Raw genomic sequence first — 14465 nt, 5'->3', positions numbered from 1 at the left:
TGTGATAGATTTGAGTGAGTTCAGAATGAAGAAAAAAAGTCCAAAACAACAATTTAAAAGGAAAACATCATTTTACTCATTGTATACTGGCGAATACTGTAAGAATTGAACGGAATACAGATCACAGAGTTCCTCATTCTGGCGCTGCTGTTACCCTCCATTCATATGGCTGTTTGCCTCCTGAATTGTCTGTGTATGAAAGAGGTGCATCAGGGTGCATGCGCCACTGGATAAATCCCATTTGTATCCCATATTTGTAGTTCACCATAAACCCACAGCTGCTTTTTTTCTCCCTCTGAGTACTGGACCATCAACTCGGTCAACAAAAACTCCTAATGGGCAGCTGGAAGATGAATTATTCATCTGGGCTAGGTTGCATCGGCCTGGTTTTCTTGTGCAGGCATATGTCTCCTCGCCCACCTTGACTCTGTGACAGCAGCTGAGCACAACCGCCTGCGACTGATGACGACTGTGTAATTGCAGGTTGTAGCTCCATCCTGTTTGGTGTTTGGTTCAAGTTCCAGGTGGGACTCCATCCACCCTATACCACAGTACTAATGGTGGAAGACTCCTCTGACTTGCCCTGCTTGCTGGGCAATGACTTGAGATACTCCAGGTGCCTGCGGGCGTCCTCCTGGTTAGCCCTGACATAGTAGACCAGGTAGGAGATGACCATGGAGAACCAGCCAAACATTACCACCAGCATGGCCACATCTGTAGTCCTCTTCATCACCACACATAGATCTATGTCTGGTGCTAACAGGAAGGCAAGTCCTTGAACTCCTATTTCCTTGGGATCCGAAGTCTGGCACACGATGCCAGTCAGTGATGCAGGCTCCAGGTCGACACGAGGCATGGCCATCTGCAAGTTGCAGTCACAGTGCCATGGATTGTTTGTGAGATTGGCGCGAGCCCTCAGGCCCTCAAAGGCCTCAGGGATAAACTTTACTAACTTGTTGGAGGACAGGTCCAGGAAATGTAGTGAGGAGCCCAGGCCTCGGAAAGCCCCTGGTTCTAGCTGGCTCAATTCATTGTGTGAAAGATCCAGTTCAACCAAATGAGGCAAACCCGCAAACGCATTTGCTGGGACTGTAGTGAAGAGGTTGAAGTCCAAATAGATGCGCCGCGTGTCATTGGGGATGTCCTGGGGAATCTCTGTGAGCTGCAGATTGCTGCAGCGCACCGTCTTGCCAGTGCTCTCGCTCTCAGAGCAGTAGCAGTTCTTGGAGCAACTGGTGGCGGCGTGGTGGAAGCAGAAGGTCATTAGCACCAGGCTGTGCAGCAGCAAACACATTACCACCGAGTGGCGCAGTAACCAGCCTGCAAGTAGGGACATTGTGGTAAGCGGGCATGCTCCAGGACAGACCACCTGGGTGCTCGGAGTGAAGTCCACATCAACCTCCCCAGTAGCTGTTGAGTCTGTGACATAAAAACAACACAGTGAAATTAGCCATACTGAGAAGACCAATACCAAGAAAAATACATAAAATCACTTTTTCTTTACAAAACATGGGTTGTTAACCATTTTCTTCAGAGGCCATATTGTTATCTAACGTAGAAATGGGGGGTACAGTAGCTTGTGTAATTGCTGTGAGGAGGCAGCCGGAATGCTACATGCTCATTTCAGCATATTGCTGGCACAGAAACAACTTGCACTTGTGTTGTACTTCCAAGAAAAGTCTAAAGATCAAACATTCCCTTCACACCAGCACAATAAACGAGCTAGGAAAATCCTTTGGTGTCACTGTGGCTCTTTTATAATTGACATCCCTGCAGTGCAGGGCTATTTCAGTACGCAGAGACCGATATTAACATAGTGATGTGACACCACAAGGAACAAAATGTACCGGAAGAAAAATAAAATCGGCAAACATTATAAATTGAATTGTATATATTCTGTTTCCACTAAAACTGTAGCTACAAGATTTATCTATAAAATTGACAACTTCCCTAGTTGGTCAGGCTCTGCAATGTCTAATCCATCAGGTAATTTACCTTTAACACAAAGGGATAAGCTTAACTCTGAGTCCTGTAAATTACACTTTTTATTTTGTACGTCAGCCTTTGAAAATGTTACTTCTACCAACCCGAACACACTTCATTAATAGCTGATCAGGGCTACCTCCTATCCCGTTACTAATCCTCTTAAGGAAAAAAAACTCCTCAAGTCAGTGTAGCATCAGTGTTGGCCACCCAATCCCTTTGTCGGGGGGGGAATGCTAATGCCTTAAACAGCGCCGGGGCCGACAGAACAGACAATGTGATGGCCTGTCTTCTTCAGAGACAAAAAAAGGAATCGTGCAGTTCGAGCGAAACTCTTAATTTCTTCAAAATGGCTGGAGACTGGGCAAGGATCCCTTACCAAGATTAAAAAATGAAATCGATCTCTAAGTACCTCTAAATATCACATGACACTGGGGGCAGGCGGAAGGGGGGGTAGAGGATGGAGGGGACAGAGTGTAGTATCAATAGTGGTTTGTCTGTAAGTGTGTAAGGGGGGGAGCTGGTCTGTGACATACAGCTAATAACACTCATTGTGTTTAAGAGATTCCTGCCAGATCCCTGATAACAAGCCATGGAGGCGGGGGTTGATTGGCCAATGAACAAGAGCTTGAGATGTTTATCCATGTTTCTTCATCAAGGCCAGGCAAAGCAAGTTCCAAAGGATTTCCCTCTGCGGGGTGCACAAGAAAGCAACACAGCATGACTGATGCAGGCTTAACACACAAGGAAATAAAAGATCCTGTTTCAGCTTGGGTAATGTAATGCCCCCTGTAAAAGGCTGCACTTTTCCTGTCAAATCGAACGCCAGCCTGGTATTTTGGAGAGAGAAAATGGGGGAGCAGCAGCAGCAGAGGGCTGGTGACAGGGTAGGAGGGAGGAGGGGGACGCATGTGGACAAGAAGGGAAATTGGACACAGGAGCACATGGGTTGGGAGAGAAGGACTGATATAGAGAGGATTCGAGCAGAGGGCTTACATTACAATTACAACACGGAGAACAGTGTGTGACACCAGTGAGATATTGAGGAAAGGGGCAAATGTTGGCTGATGAGAGAGTAAAGATAAACACACAGGAGAGGGTGGAAACCTAATGATCAACAGGGTGGGGCACCATGTGTGATTCCAAGTTTTACAAAAATATACTTCTCAAAGACTCATTTGACTCTACCTATACCCTCATAACAAATATAACTCCTTTCGGGGCCGTATTATAAATCAATGGCCTTAAATCAAGTGAGGTCTGTGCAGTGTTCTTAAAGTCGTTGCCTGGTGATAAATAACTCCTGCGTTTAATTTACACAATAAATACAGCACTCGGGCAACCAAAGGTCAGTCTGCCACTCCATAAATTCACCACGACGACAAGTCCCTGCAACCAATTAAATGAGGAGCAGTAATTTGGACTGAAACCCAAACACCATCAAGCATTAAAAATGCAAAACTACTTTATTATGTTAACATGTTTTTTTTGCGATATGGTGTTTTTAATGAATCCGACCCTTCCATGGCATCACGCCACATGCAGCCTGACAGCAAATGCATGAATAGTAAAGAAGCTGCGTGGTTTCTTATTATCAATGGGGAGGTGTGGTTGACAAGGGAAACAGGGAAAATTAACCATTCATATGTTTACTTTGAAATGTTGGCCTTTAATGCAACTGTTATCATATTCCATTGCTTTTTAGCTCCATGCAACTTCCTCTGCTGATCCTTTTATACTCAATGTGTCAATCTCGATCACTGGAGATACTCTTTTTTTGTTCCTTAGAGCAAATCCCTGTTCTGGGCAGATTTCTATTGTGCCTTGACACGACCTCTCTCACACGCACACACACTGAAAATAATCTCGTTGAGTTTACCTAGAGAGCAATATGCAAGCATGCACTGTAAGAGAAAAGCAGTCAGTAATTTGATCTCATGGTCATTGTCCTCAGTGTAAACATCCTTTCATACCCTCAATATGCACTTCAATAGTAAATTAGCATTAATCCTATTGTTTCCAAACTTAAAATATGATTTTTCTTCTTGATAAGACAAGCTGAGCACATTTAAGATGCAGAATGAAAGCCTAACTTCAACTAAATGTTGAAATTTCAATACTGCTCTTAAGCAACAAGCATCTGGGGGAAATGAACTCATAAGACACGAATGCCTGGTGCATGGGGGCTGACACTAGCCTTTGTTGAGTTCACATTTCATGCTGAAGTTGTTTTCAGCACCAATCGCATTCAAAACAGCAGGGAAAAAACAAAACACTTTCATCGAAAAACGAGGAGGTGCGTGCAATATCGCAAAGTAAACGTCTTACTCACGTCTTTGCCGCTTTCCCTCTCCTTCTCATGATGCGTCCGTCCAGCGAGTGTCCACGACAAGACGGTCCAGCAGATCGGCTCGCTCCACAGTGTTTTGCTTCTCTTCCATGGGCTCCTCTCCTGCGAGCTGCTCCAACTTGTTCCCCGAGAGCCGCTCCGGCAGCAGGCACCACGACGCGCCGCTGGAAATGCGCCTGCAGCTCCGGGCTCACTCGGTGCAGCTGCTTAGTTTCCACGCAACCACAAAACTAGGTGGTGGAGCCAGCGCGAAATATGAAGGGGCTGTGTCACTGATGGCGGCATCTCACTCACTCAGTCCGATCCTGGATCTGCCAAGTAATAATAATAATAATAATAACAATAATAATATTAATAATAATAATGCGTTTAAAATGGCAGACTAACGGCGCGCAATGCGTTACGCACAGAGGGAGTGCGTTAATGATTGGATATGATCCGTCTTCGCCGCAAAGATCTGAGTGTTTGGTGAAAAGACATTAATGCAAATGTGTAATATATGACTGGTTCTCTTCGTTCGTGTGCCCCTGCTGATTGACGTGAGTGAAGTGGATTAATGCGCATGCAGCAGGTGCCAGTTAAAGTGAGGAGTACCCCTCCCTTCCTCTCACGCGCACGCGCAAGCAAACGCACACACATAGACACACTCACAGTGCGCAACAACCCTTAATGAGACTTTGCATTGACTTCCATTCATTTTGGCAAGCTTAACCAAAAGCCTTATCCTCAGAAATTAAGTTTTGACTCATCCATCATCTCATGTGTAATATTTATTTTTCACATTCATTATGTCACCTTAAAACATAACTATCATATTTATAATACACTGTAATACTATTATATTATTTATCATACTTCTATATCAGTGGTACTGGTGTTATATGCTCTTTGCAATCTTCCCTCAACTGTTAACTCATATTTTACTGAATAATTTGCTCGGATTTTATATTTTATCATATAGTTGCTTACGTTTTATATTTGTATTCATCTTTTGTATCTTCATAACAGGTACAATTGATGTAAGGATGACACTTTCATAATTCCGTCGTACTTGCACAATAACAATAAAGTTCTTGAATATTGCAACTTGAATTAGAAATGGACTTTGGTCCCCATGAACCTTATCCTTAACCTTAACAATAACCAACTCATGCCTTACTAACCACAGTTCACCTCTCAACCCTAACCATAACCAATTCATGCCTTACTAACCACAGTTCACATCTTAACCCTAACCATTACCAACTCATGCCTTACTAACCACAGTTCACATCTTAACCCTAACCATTACCAACTCATGCCTCACTAACCACAGTTCACATCGTAACCCTAACCATAACCAACTCATGCCTTACTAACCACAGTTCACATCTTAACCATAACCATAACCAACTCATGCCTCACTAACCACAGCTCACATCTTAACCCTAACCATTACCAACTCATGCCTCACTAACCACAGCTCACATCTTAACCCTAACCATTACCAACACATGCCTTACTAACCACAGTTCACATCTCAACCCTAACTATAACCAACTCATGCCTTACTAACCACAGTCACATCTCAACCCTAACCATAACCAGGACCTTACAAAGTTTTGCCTCATTATGGTTGAGCCTTGGTCCCCATGAGGTCTACTGGGCCTGATAAAGTCAGTGTTTATGCTGGGAAAGGTCCTGAAGAGGTGACATAAATGAGTGGGTACACACACATACACCCACTTACACACAGGAATGATCTCATACACGGTGTAATGGTGTAATGCTGGTGCATGTAGCAGTCGGGTTGGACATTAATCATGTTTGATCTGCAGCTTGTTGTTTCAGACATGAAGCCTGGCTGCTGCAGGGCGGTGGATCGTTGGCCGCCTCCGGGTCCTTTTCCTGCCTGCTGCCAGCCGATAAGGGAGCCCAGTCAAATTCACTATGAAAACAGACGTGCATGGGTGCCGGCCTGGGAGAGTCTGCCAAGCGGCCAGTCATGAGGTATTAATGGAATTAAAATCAATAAAGTGGGTTACTCCACGCTGCTCTACTGCAGCTATGATTCTTTCCTTCTTTCTTTCTGTCTTTCTTTCTTTCTTTCTTTCTTTCTTTCTACCTGGTGATTTGATTATTTGCCATTTTGTTATAGCCTATAAAAAACAGCAGGTTCTCCAGAGACCATATAGACAGACCTATATGCTTACACAGAACTGTGTCAGTGCTAAACCCTTTAATATTTCAGTTTTATATTATGCTTACATAGACACATTTTAGATTATTCGAATTTCTCACAGCAGAACTTGGACTGGGTCGTGAATGTCAGCATAGGAATACTTGGCAAAATAAGTTGAGGAAAAATGGTAGTACTGTTTCTGTGCTATTTGTGGTATATCCCACAGTAGAATAATCTACAGGACATAGTCATATCTGGGTTATTGAGCTACTAGGTTTTATGTTTATTCTCTGAACAGTTGCATTTCTAATTAAGTTAAGATTGCACTTGGGGCTTGTATTTCTCATGCCTCACTGGACTCTGTTATAAAGCTGCTACAGTGAAGAGACTTACTGCAATGTCATCATTGGAACTGTGTATTTTCTAAAACTGGCAGTAAAATGCAGCTCATGAAAATCACTATCTTTAATGTTTGTCTCTGTATTACTTGCTATAGTGCCAATAAATGATTGGATAAAAAAACACAGTGATACTCAGACCTAATGAGAAACACATACAACATGGTGTTCATTGTCGCTGCTCTGTATTCACTGCTGTTGTAGCCCCGAGGCTACTGCTCTTGTCAATTAGAAGAAGATCAGATAGGTGGAAGAGCATATGACAGTGGAACAGCAGAAAATGGGATTAGGTTCCTCATCGACAGAGGAGAGTGCACTGGCAGTCAGTCTTCGCAAGCTTTATCAGATTACTTCAAATGCTCCACTGTGGTTGGCAGCTAGACGGTGTGCTGTATGCATTAACAACCAAGCATTAGTCCTGTTAAACTACACTTTCAAGTTTCTTTCTTCCCCTTGTACTCTATTTCTCTCCAGACTGGGAAGTTTCCCGTCCTCTTTGTTACCTTCATACACATTTACAGTGTCTGCAAACCAACCATTAATCCATGAGGCCAAGTGCTAAGTGGAAATTTTGCTGAGGAAATACTCAAAGTTTAAATGTCACCTCAGCAGGGCAGGAATGTTTTGCCATCCGTGTGCTCTGCAGCTGCAGTGGAACAAAAGCCCTCATATTAATGAGACCTCTCCCTTTCATAGGCATTTTCATATTTGTCTTTACCGGCTCACGCAAACACACACTAACATACGCACGTACAGTATGCACACACAAACACGCACTCCCTGTCTCTGGCTTCTAGCTCTCTCCTCATCGCAGAGCCAGATCAAAGCCCTGCCTTGTCTTTGTGAATACAGCACTACCTTGCTTTATTTATTTATATCCCGCCTGGCCTGTCTTGAACCTTTTAATCAAAAAGCGGCGAGAAAAGGTGTATTAAAAGGATTTTCCGGCTACCGCCAGTAATAAGAGGGGTCACCTCACCTCATCTTCCCTGCGAGGAGCCTTGTCTTTGAAGTCTGATATCACTAACATTAAGGAAACAATGGACCAGCAATATGAAAGTGTTGTAGATATTCATTGATCCTGGCTAAATTCCCCCACTGGTAGTGCTCTGGCTGACAAAGTGTCATCAAAAAGCAGATTAAGAATGAATTTGTGCTCCGCAGGCTTGGTCCAGATGGCTGATGGTGATTGTATTTCATAATTAATCAGGAATACTCCCAAAAGATTGCAGCTCAGTGAATTTTCACATGTTTTAAGGAAGTATTTTCCAATTTAAGGGTCTGGACCATAAATTGTAGCTACTCCGCTTCCTCCCACTATCCAGAAATGATGCAGAAATATCCCGGTTACTAACGCTGCCATTTTGAGCAGAATTCTGCGCAGTACCAATTGGTGGACGGAGCCGCAGCATCAAGGTCCTGCCGATACACATTGTCGAAACAAAAACTCAAAACTTACTAAAAACAAACTTACAAAGTGCCTAAATGACAGAAACCATCTTTGACTTTTTGGTTTGGTCCATTTCCCATCTGCTAACATGGAGGAGGCAGGATTTATGTACTATTCTGGAGCCAGCCAACAGATGGCGAACAAGACACTTTTGCTTAATTTTTTGGGAGCAGTCATATTGTCCATTTTTATATACAGTCTATATACTGGACCCTATGGGTCAATAGATAAAAGGGGTTATGGGATTAAACAAAAATCGGAATAAAAGTTGTATTTAAAAAAAATATATGTATTTTTGAGATATTCTGAGATATTTGTCCTTAGAAATAACATCAACACCTGCACTCAGACATTTTCCTGCTGTATTCTTACATAATTTCCGAAAGATGTCCAGAGCAGAGTCAGTGTGAGAGAAGAAAATCTCTGACTTGAATTGCTACCAACTGAAAGATGATGACGGGAAGTAGATACCACTTCATATTGAGGGTTCACAAGCAGAAAAGGCTGCTAACCTGTTTTCAGGAGGTTTTGATTCACTGAGAGGAGTTGTTGCCCTGTTTTCTCAGAGATCACCAGACCAACAGGCAACATATCGATGTCTGAACGTGACTGATATATGGACAGGATCAGTTTATGTGTCCATTGGCTTCTATTGATTATCTCAGTCAATACTGTTCTGGTCTTGGCACTCTGCTGGTAGAGTAAAATCCAATCCAGTCGCCTGCCCCCCCCCCCCTCCCCCCGAATCCATATAAGGTCGGACCTTGCAAAAGAAACCTTTTTTTAAAAAGTGTAATAAAGCACTTACTGTGCATTCTATCGATATTATTTCTTCCATTTGCAGCAAATTCCTAGCTGTTATTTTCATGAAGCAGCTCACGCTAACATTTCTCAACAAAGTGTGAGCAATCAACTGAGTGGCGTCGCTGATTGTGAAGAACAGCATCTTTAAATGTTAAGCTGTTAGAGTCGCCTGCAGTTCCTGCCAACACAGGATAGAAGTGGTTGAAATTGTTTTCTGGTGCCCTTTTAAAGTAATTAATAATTGTTAGTGCTTCATTGTGTCTCTCAGACGTGTTCACAATGACAGCCGGGGAGGGGTGTTCCCCTCAAAGGTCACGTTATGGGCCTCCAAGGATACTGAAATGTGATGGTTTACTGTCTTTTGCACTCTATTGCAGTACAGATGCTCTACTGTACATATTTATATTTTTCTTACCTTGCATAAAAAAATTGTCTTTCAGTGACGCAGATATTGGAGGTTTCCCTTTAATGTTTACCTAAGCACGCTTGAATATCTGCAAAGGTTATAGCATGAACAGACATTTGAAGAATATTGACAGCGTTTTTTATCTGCCATGTTAGTTATGCTTCTCATTTCTATTCGTGCTTTGAACATCTGCTGGTGTACGCCCCGCATAGACAGAGTGATACAGAACTGTTAACAGTTTGCTGCCGGTCATTGCTGCTGTCAAAAAAATACAGGCATAGAACATGACCATCATTATTTCATTCTTGATGGGTGTACGAACATTACGCCCTACATGCTCTACTTATTGTCAGGACGAGTGTATGCCAGGAAATAATAACGCACAAACACCGAAGCAAATTCACTTGAGCAAACTCCTCATTCTCCACACTCATCTCCAACACCAACTTTTCTCAACATATTGCTGCTTGAAGCGAAAGATGTAACATTTGACCCATGACATACCAATTTTATAAATCATATGTGAAGCTATATGTTAAACTGGGACACAGAGGACTCAAGTGCTGAGACACAAGGTTAAGTTAAAAAACTGTACTTGGAAAAAGGAAGTCAACCTCTGAGGCAAAAGATGAGGTTGGAATTCAAAGCTCGGTCACAGATGGAGACAAGGTTGCCACATCCTTCGGAGGCTGCATTTGAGGACCGACTGCGTCACCGCACCGCAACTAGACTGTCCCATTTCGAAAGCTACTTCGAATGCGGCCAACAAATGTGTCCTTCCATCCCAGAGAAACCAAGGCTACAACGAGTGGATCTTTACCGGCCCAAACTATCCCAGAATTCATTGTGATTCAGTGACCATGTTTGAGCCGTGTTTCAAAGAGGTAATGGCGCCGGAAACTGATGAGATGTCAGCATGTGCCGACACTGCCGAGAAAGACATCTGGAGATGCTTTAAAAAAATACATGCATGGTTCATATTCGTGTACATCATCACAACAAGCATGCATAAAGACAGACACAGGAATCCGGCTGATTATTACCGCAATGCCTAAAACTGTCACTTACTGACAAAATTATCGGACATTAAGGCATCGTGTGTCAAAATTAAATGCGATAATTATCAAACATCTGGCAAGGCTGTAGGCAGGGTAGGTAATCAATGGGGAGCGGAAAAACAGACAATGGCAGGAAGTAAAACAATCTTAAATGAGAGACAAGGGTAAGTGACAAAATAAAACAGGAAGTAACTAAAAATAAATGTATTTGTTTGTGTATTAATCAAGCAAAGGAAGCTCAGATTTGATATGTGATACATCAAAAGTAGCTATCAAAGCTCTGTTTTTGTCGTCCCACATTACAGTGAGTTTCTTCACACACCTCTGGAGCTGATATATCTCTGGCTAATCTTTGGTGCTCCTCAGTGGGGGTGGAAAGATGCATGTTGACAATCTCCCTCCGAGCTCCAAATCCTGGAACGAGCTCAGACGAACCTTTCACGTGCGCAGTCGCAATCAGCAACCTGTCACTCTAATATCTGTAAAGCAGCACGGTACTTGCATGAGTCTGGGCATCAAACTGCAACAAACAGACCATCAGCAGATCTGTGATACGTCAAGTTTCTTTCTTCCCAAACAGTCAAGCTGCATCAGGCCTCAGAAAACTCAACTGCCATAAATAAATAAACATGAAAAGCATGTGGCACTGAGAGACTCAGTCTCCGTCTACTTTGCTAACGTTTCTCAACAGCTTCAGATAAATGACTATTTTTGGATGTTAAGTACTCACTATTCCCTGATTCAGACTGAGCACCAGTACTAGAGAAGAGGAAGTCTGTGAGTGAGTGTTTTATATGGGCGGAGTAGTAATGGCACAGTTGCAAACAAAACTAGATGTACCGTTATAATGTTATAAAGGAATAATTTGGCATATTATGATTAGAAATATGCTTATATTCTCACTTGATGAAATATTTGTCTGATAAATATGAGGCTACCGCTCTTCCTCTCTACCACACTAAGAACATTTTGGATCAAATTTGTCTGATGGTTTGTCGGGGACAGAATCAGACAGCATATTTTCTTTTGAAGATAGAATATCAACCTCCCTGTGTGTTGTGTATGAAAAAAAATGATGAAGGCTGTAGCCACGCTCTTCTGTATTTATTAACAGAGATAAATCATCTTTTTTCCAGCTTCAAAAATCCCACTGCAATGTGTGTTCTCACCTTCATTCATGTGTGCAGCTGTGGGTGTATTTGTGTGTGTACTGCACACTGCACTGCATCCAGCTCAAGCTCTTCAGCCCTATTATTATCATGCCAAGGTCAGAGGAGTGGGAAACATAGCAGAGGAAGACAGATAAGACTGATAGTACGGTTAGAGAAATCAGATTACTGCATTTCCACTGACTGATAGCCAGCGGAGCCGAAATGTAAAAGCCCAAGTTATGTCAGTATTGAATAAAATCATGTGTTGTTTCTCCGTCGTGCCTGAACCCTGCACTTCTGAATCCCTTTACATCAGCCGAACGCGGCCGTAAGACGCGAAGCAGAGCTCTGCATGATGATACACAGCTGCAAGAACACATCAGCTGACGGCCATAAAGAACAACCACACACGTCTGGGGAGATAAACCCATTAACCACTAAATAGCTTTTAGGCGACTCTCATGTACAGTGTGTATGCATGTGTGACCTGGAGGAAATGAGGGAGAGAGAGAGAGAGAGAAGGGGGTGGGTATTGATAAATGAAGCCAAACTGCAATTGAAACACATGCACTTCCAAGAAACATTACAGAACTCGTTCTCGCATGGCAATTTTGCACATTTGGTGCCTATGATCAACTGTATGGACATGAAGAAATACTGATAAAATTGTGATTCTTTCCCTTTTTCATCTCTTGCCTGTTCTCCTCTTTCGTCTCTTCAGCTGAGGAATGTGAAGAGGAAAAAAAGACACAACAATACAACAACCAGTACAACAATCTCTTACCTATGTTGCTTTGTTAGTTCCAATCAACAGAACCGGGATCTCAGCAGAGGTGTGCTTGTTGGGATTTTTATCTGGATGACACAATAGTTTGCTTCTGTTTTAAAATGAATGTTGTATTGCCCACCTTTTTTTTTACTTCTTGTATTCCTATTATTTTTTTGCCATGAATCGTAACTTCGAAGCAATAAATTTGCATCTGTGAAAATAATAATATATTTCTGACTTCAGTTCTATGAATATGCATCTTGAACTGTCTGAGTGAATAGTTTCTTGTTAATCAAGAGGTATATGCATTCGGAGGCTATTTTTTTTTCTTATCATTATACATTTTCTGATAGAGACAGTGCTCATCTGTTGTCCCGAGCCTGTTCTCACAAGGCAACTTGAAATATTAAAATATAATTACAAATATCTATGGATAGTTCGTATGCATTATACATACCATCCAAACTAACGGCACAACAAACCCATGATTGCAATGCTATGGTCTATTTAAAAAACAAACAAACAAGTTTATAACCCATGATAAAAATGCATTATCAAAGTCAATCAATATAATGCAAACTCATCGCATATTTGCAAACACGTCCATCTCCAGATTTTTCTCATGTGACAGCAGCAGCTGCCACCTGCTGTACTTAAATACTTTGGATGGCTTCTAGATGAACTACCTGACTTCTAAGAAGTGCTAAATTATTTACCATTTTTGCAAGAGTAGCTTCAAGATGTGATATAAACAATATTGCAGTTTCTCTTAGCCCTATGAATCCTGGATGGATTATGCAGCCGTGGATATCACAGTTTCTCTGATCTCTGAAAATCCTGAAGGATTATACAGCTGGCATACGAGGCTTCAAAGAATATAGGAGAGCTTTAAAAACTGCGACGCAGCAACTTGTGTGATGTGCCATCAAAGACTAACTGAATTAGACTTGTGCAGTTTTGCGATGTAATGAAATTAAAAGGGACGTACCTGAGACCAGACATTAAATTGTTGATATTTGTTGTAAACCACAAATTATATCCTTAAATTAAGTATCAGTGCTGCATGTGACACTTTGTGCACCATTAAGATTCATCTTTCTCTCTGTCATCTGCCATGAAAAACTGTAAATGTCATAACATCAAATAAAGAAGGTTTTTATGGTTAAATTTGGAGAAAACTAGACAAAAATCCACTTAGCTTAATGTCTGTTTGATTATTATATGAGCCACAATCAGGCCAATAATTTGATGAGGCATAACCTGGATTAGTTTCACCTAGAAAAGCTTGAGACAATCTTAAGAGATGTGTGTTTTATGTACAGAACCCACACTACCGTATGTACTAGTACTGCCATACAAGCCAGGAGCCAGTCAGACTGACCCTTAGCCACAGTGTACCCTCAGGCTCGGCTTTTAACGTTATCGCGATTAAAAGGCGAAACACCTGATGACGCCATGGTACAACTGAAGATTATTATTTTCATCATAACAACCAGTCTGACAGAGCTTAAATATGATGGTTACCTCTCTTTTTGTGGGGGACTTTTAGGAACCTTTAATGTCTTAGACAGTTGCAAAGGTGATAGATTTGATTTCACCTTTTTCAAGCGGGACACCAGCCAGTCTGGTCTCTCTCTCTCTCTCTCTCTCTCTCTCTCTCTCTCTCTCTCTCTCTCTCTCTCTCTCTCTCTCTCTCTCTCTCTCTCTCTCTCTCTCTCTCTCTCTCTCTCTCTCTCTCTCTGACACAGTCTCTGGACCCGGAAGGAAGTACGACACATTCAAAATTTCTAGGGAGGAATTTTCTAGGTATTATTACTAAGCTGTTTGTTCAGTATGTATCGTGCATAGAGTGCAGCAGTGTGTTTGAAGTTATAGTACAGACTTTCAGGCATAATGGCATTCAAATCAATATCCTCCCCTCTAACACACACACAC

The 14465-nt window shown here is 42.1% G+C and overlaps 1 protein-coding gene across 1 annotated transcript; it reads right to left on the bottom strand.

The window, feature by feature from the left end:
• Nucleotides 1-52: 52 nt before the first annotated feature.
• Nucleotides 53-4891, bottom strand: lrrc3ca (leucine rich repeat containing 3Ca). The gene is made up of 2 exons (XM_035145851.2): nucleotides 4316-4891; nucleotides 53-1419 (listed from the first exon to the last, which is right to left on the bottom strand). The coding sequence occupies exon 2, from the start codon at nucleotides 1334-1336 to the stop codon at nucleotides 542-544; it is 795 nt and encodes a 264-aa protein (XP_035001742.1). The 5' UTR covers nucleotides 1337-1419; nucleotides 4316-4891; the 3' UTR covers nucleotides 53-541.
• Nucleotides 4892-14465: the final 9574 nt, after the last annotated feature.

The sequence above is a fragment of the Hippoglossus stenolepis genome, chromosome 21 (genome assembly GCF_022539355.2).
Source record: "Hippoglossus stenolepis isolate QCI-W04-F060 chromosome 21, HSTE1.2, whole genome shotgun sequence".
Taxonomy (NCBI): domain Eukaryota; kingdom Metazoa; phylum Chordata; class Actinopteri; order Pleuronectiformes; family Pleuronectidae; genus Hippoglossus; species Hippoglossus stenolepis.
This window is presented reverse-complemented; position numbering and strand designations above follow the sequence as displayed.

Excerpts from the sequence above, each read along its gene's own strand:
- lrrc3ca (XM_035145851.2), bottom strand. The coding sequence starts at position 1,336 with ATGTCCCTACTTGCAGGCTGGTTACTGCGCCACTCGGTGGTAATGTGT.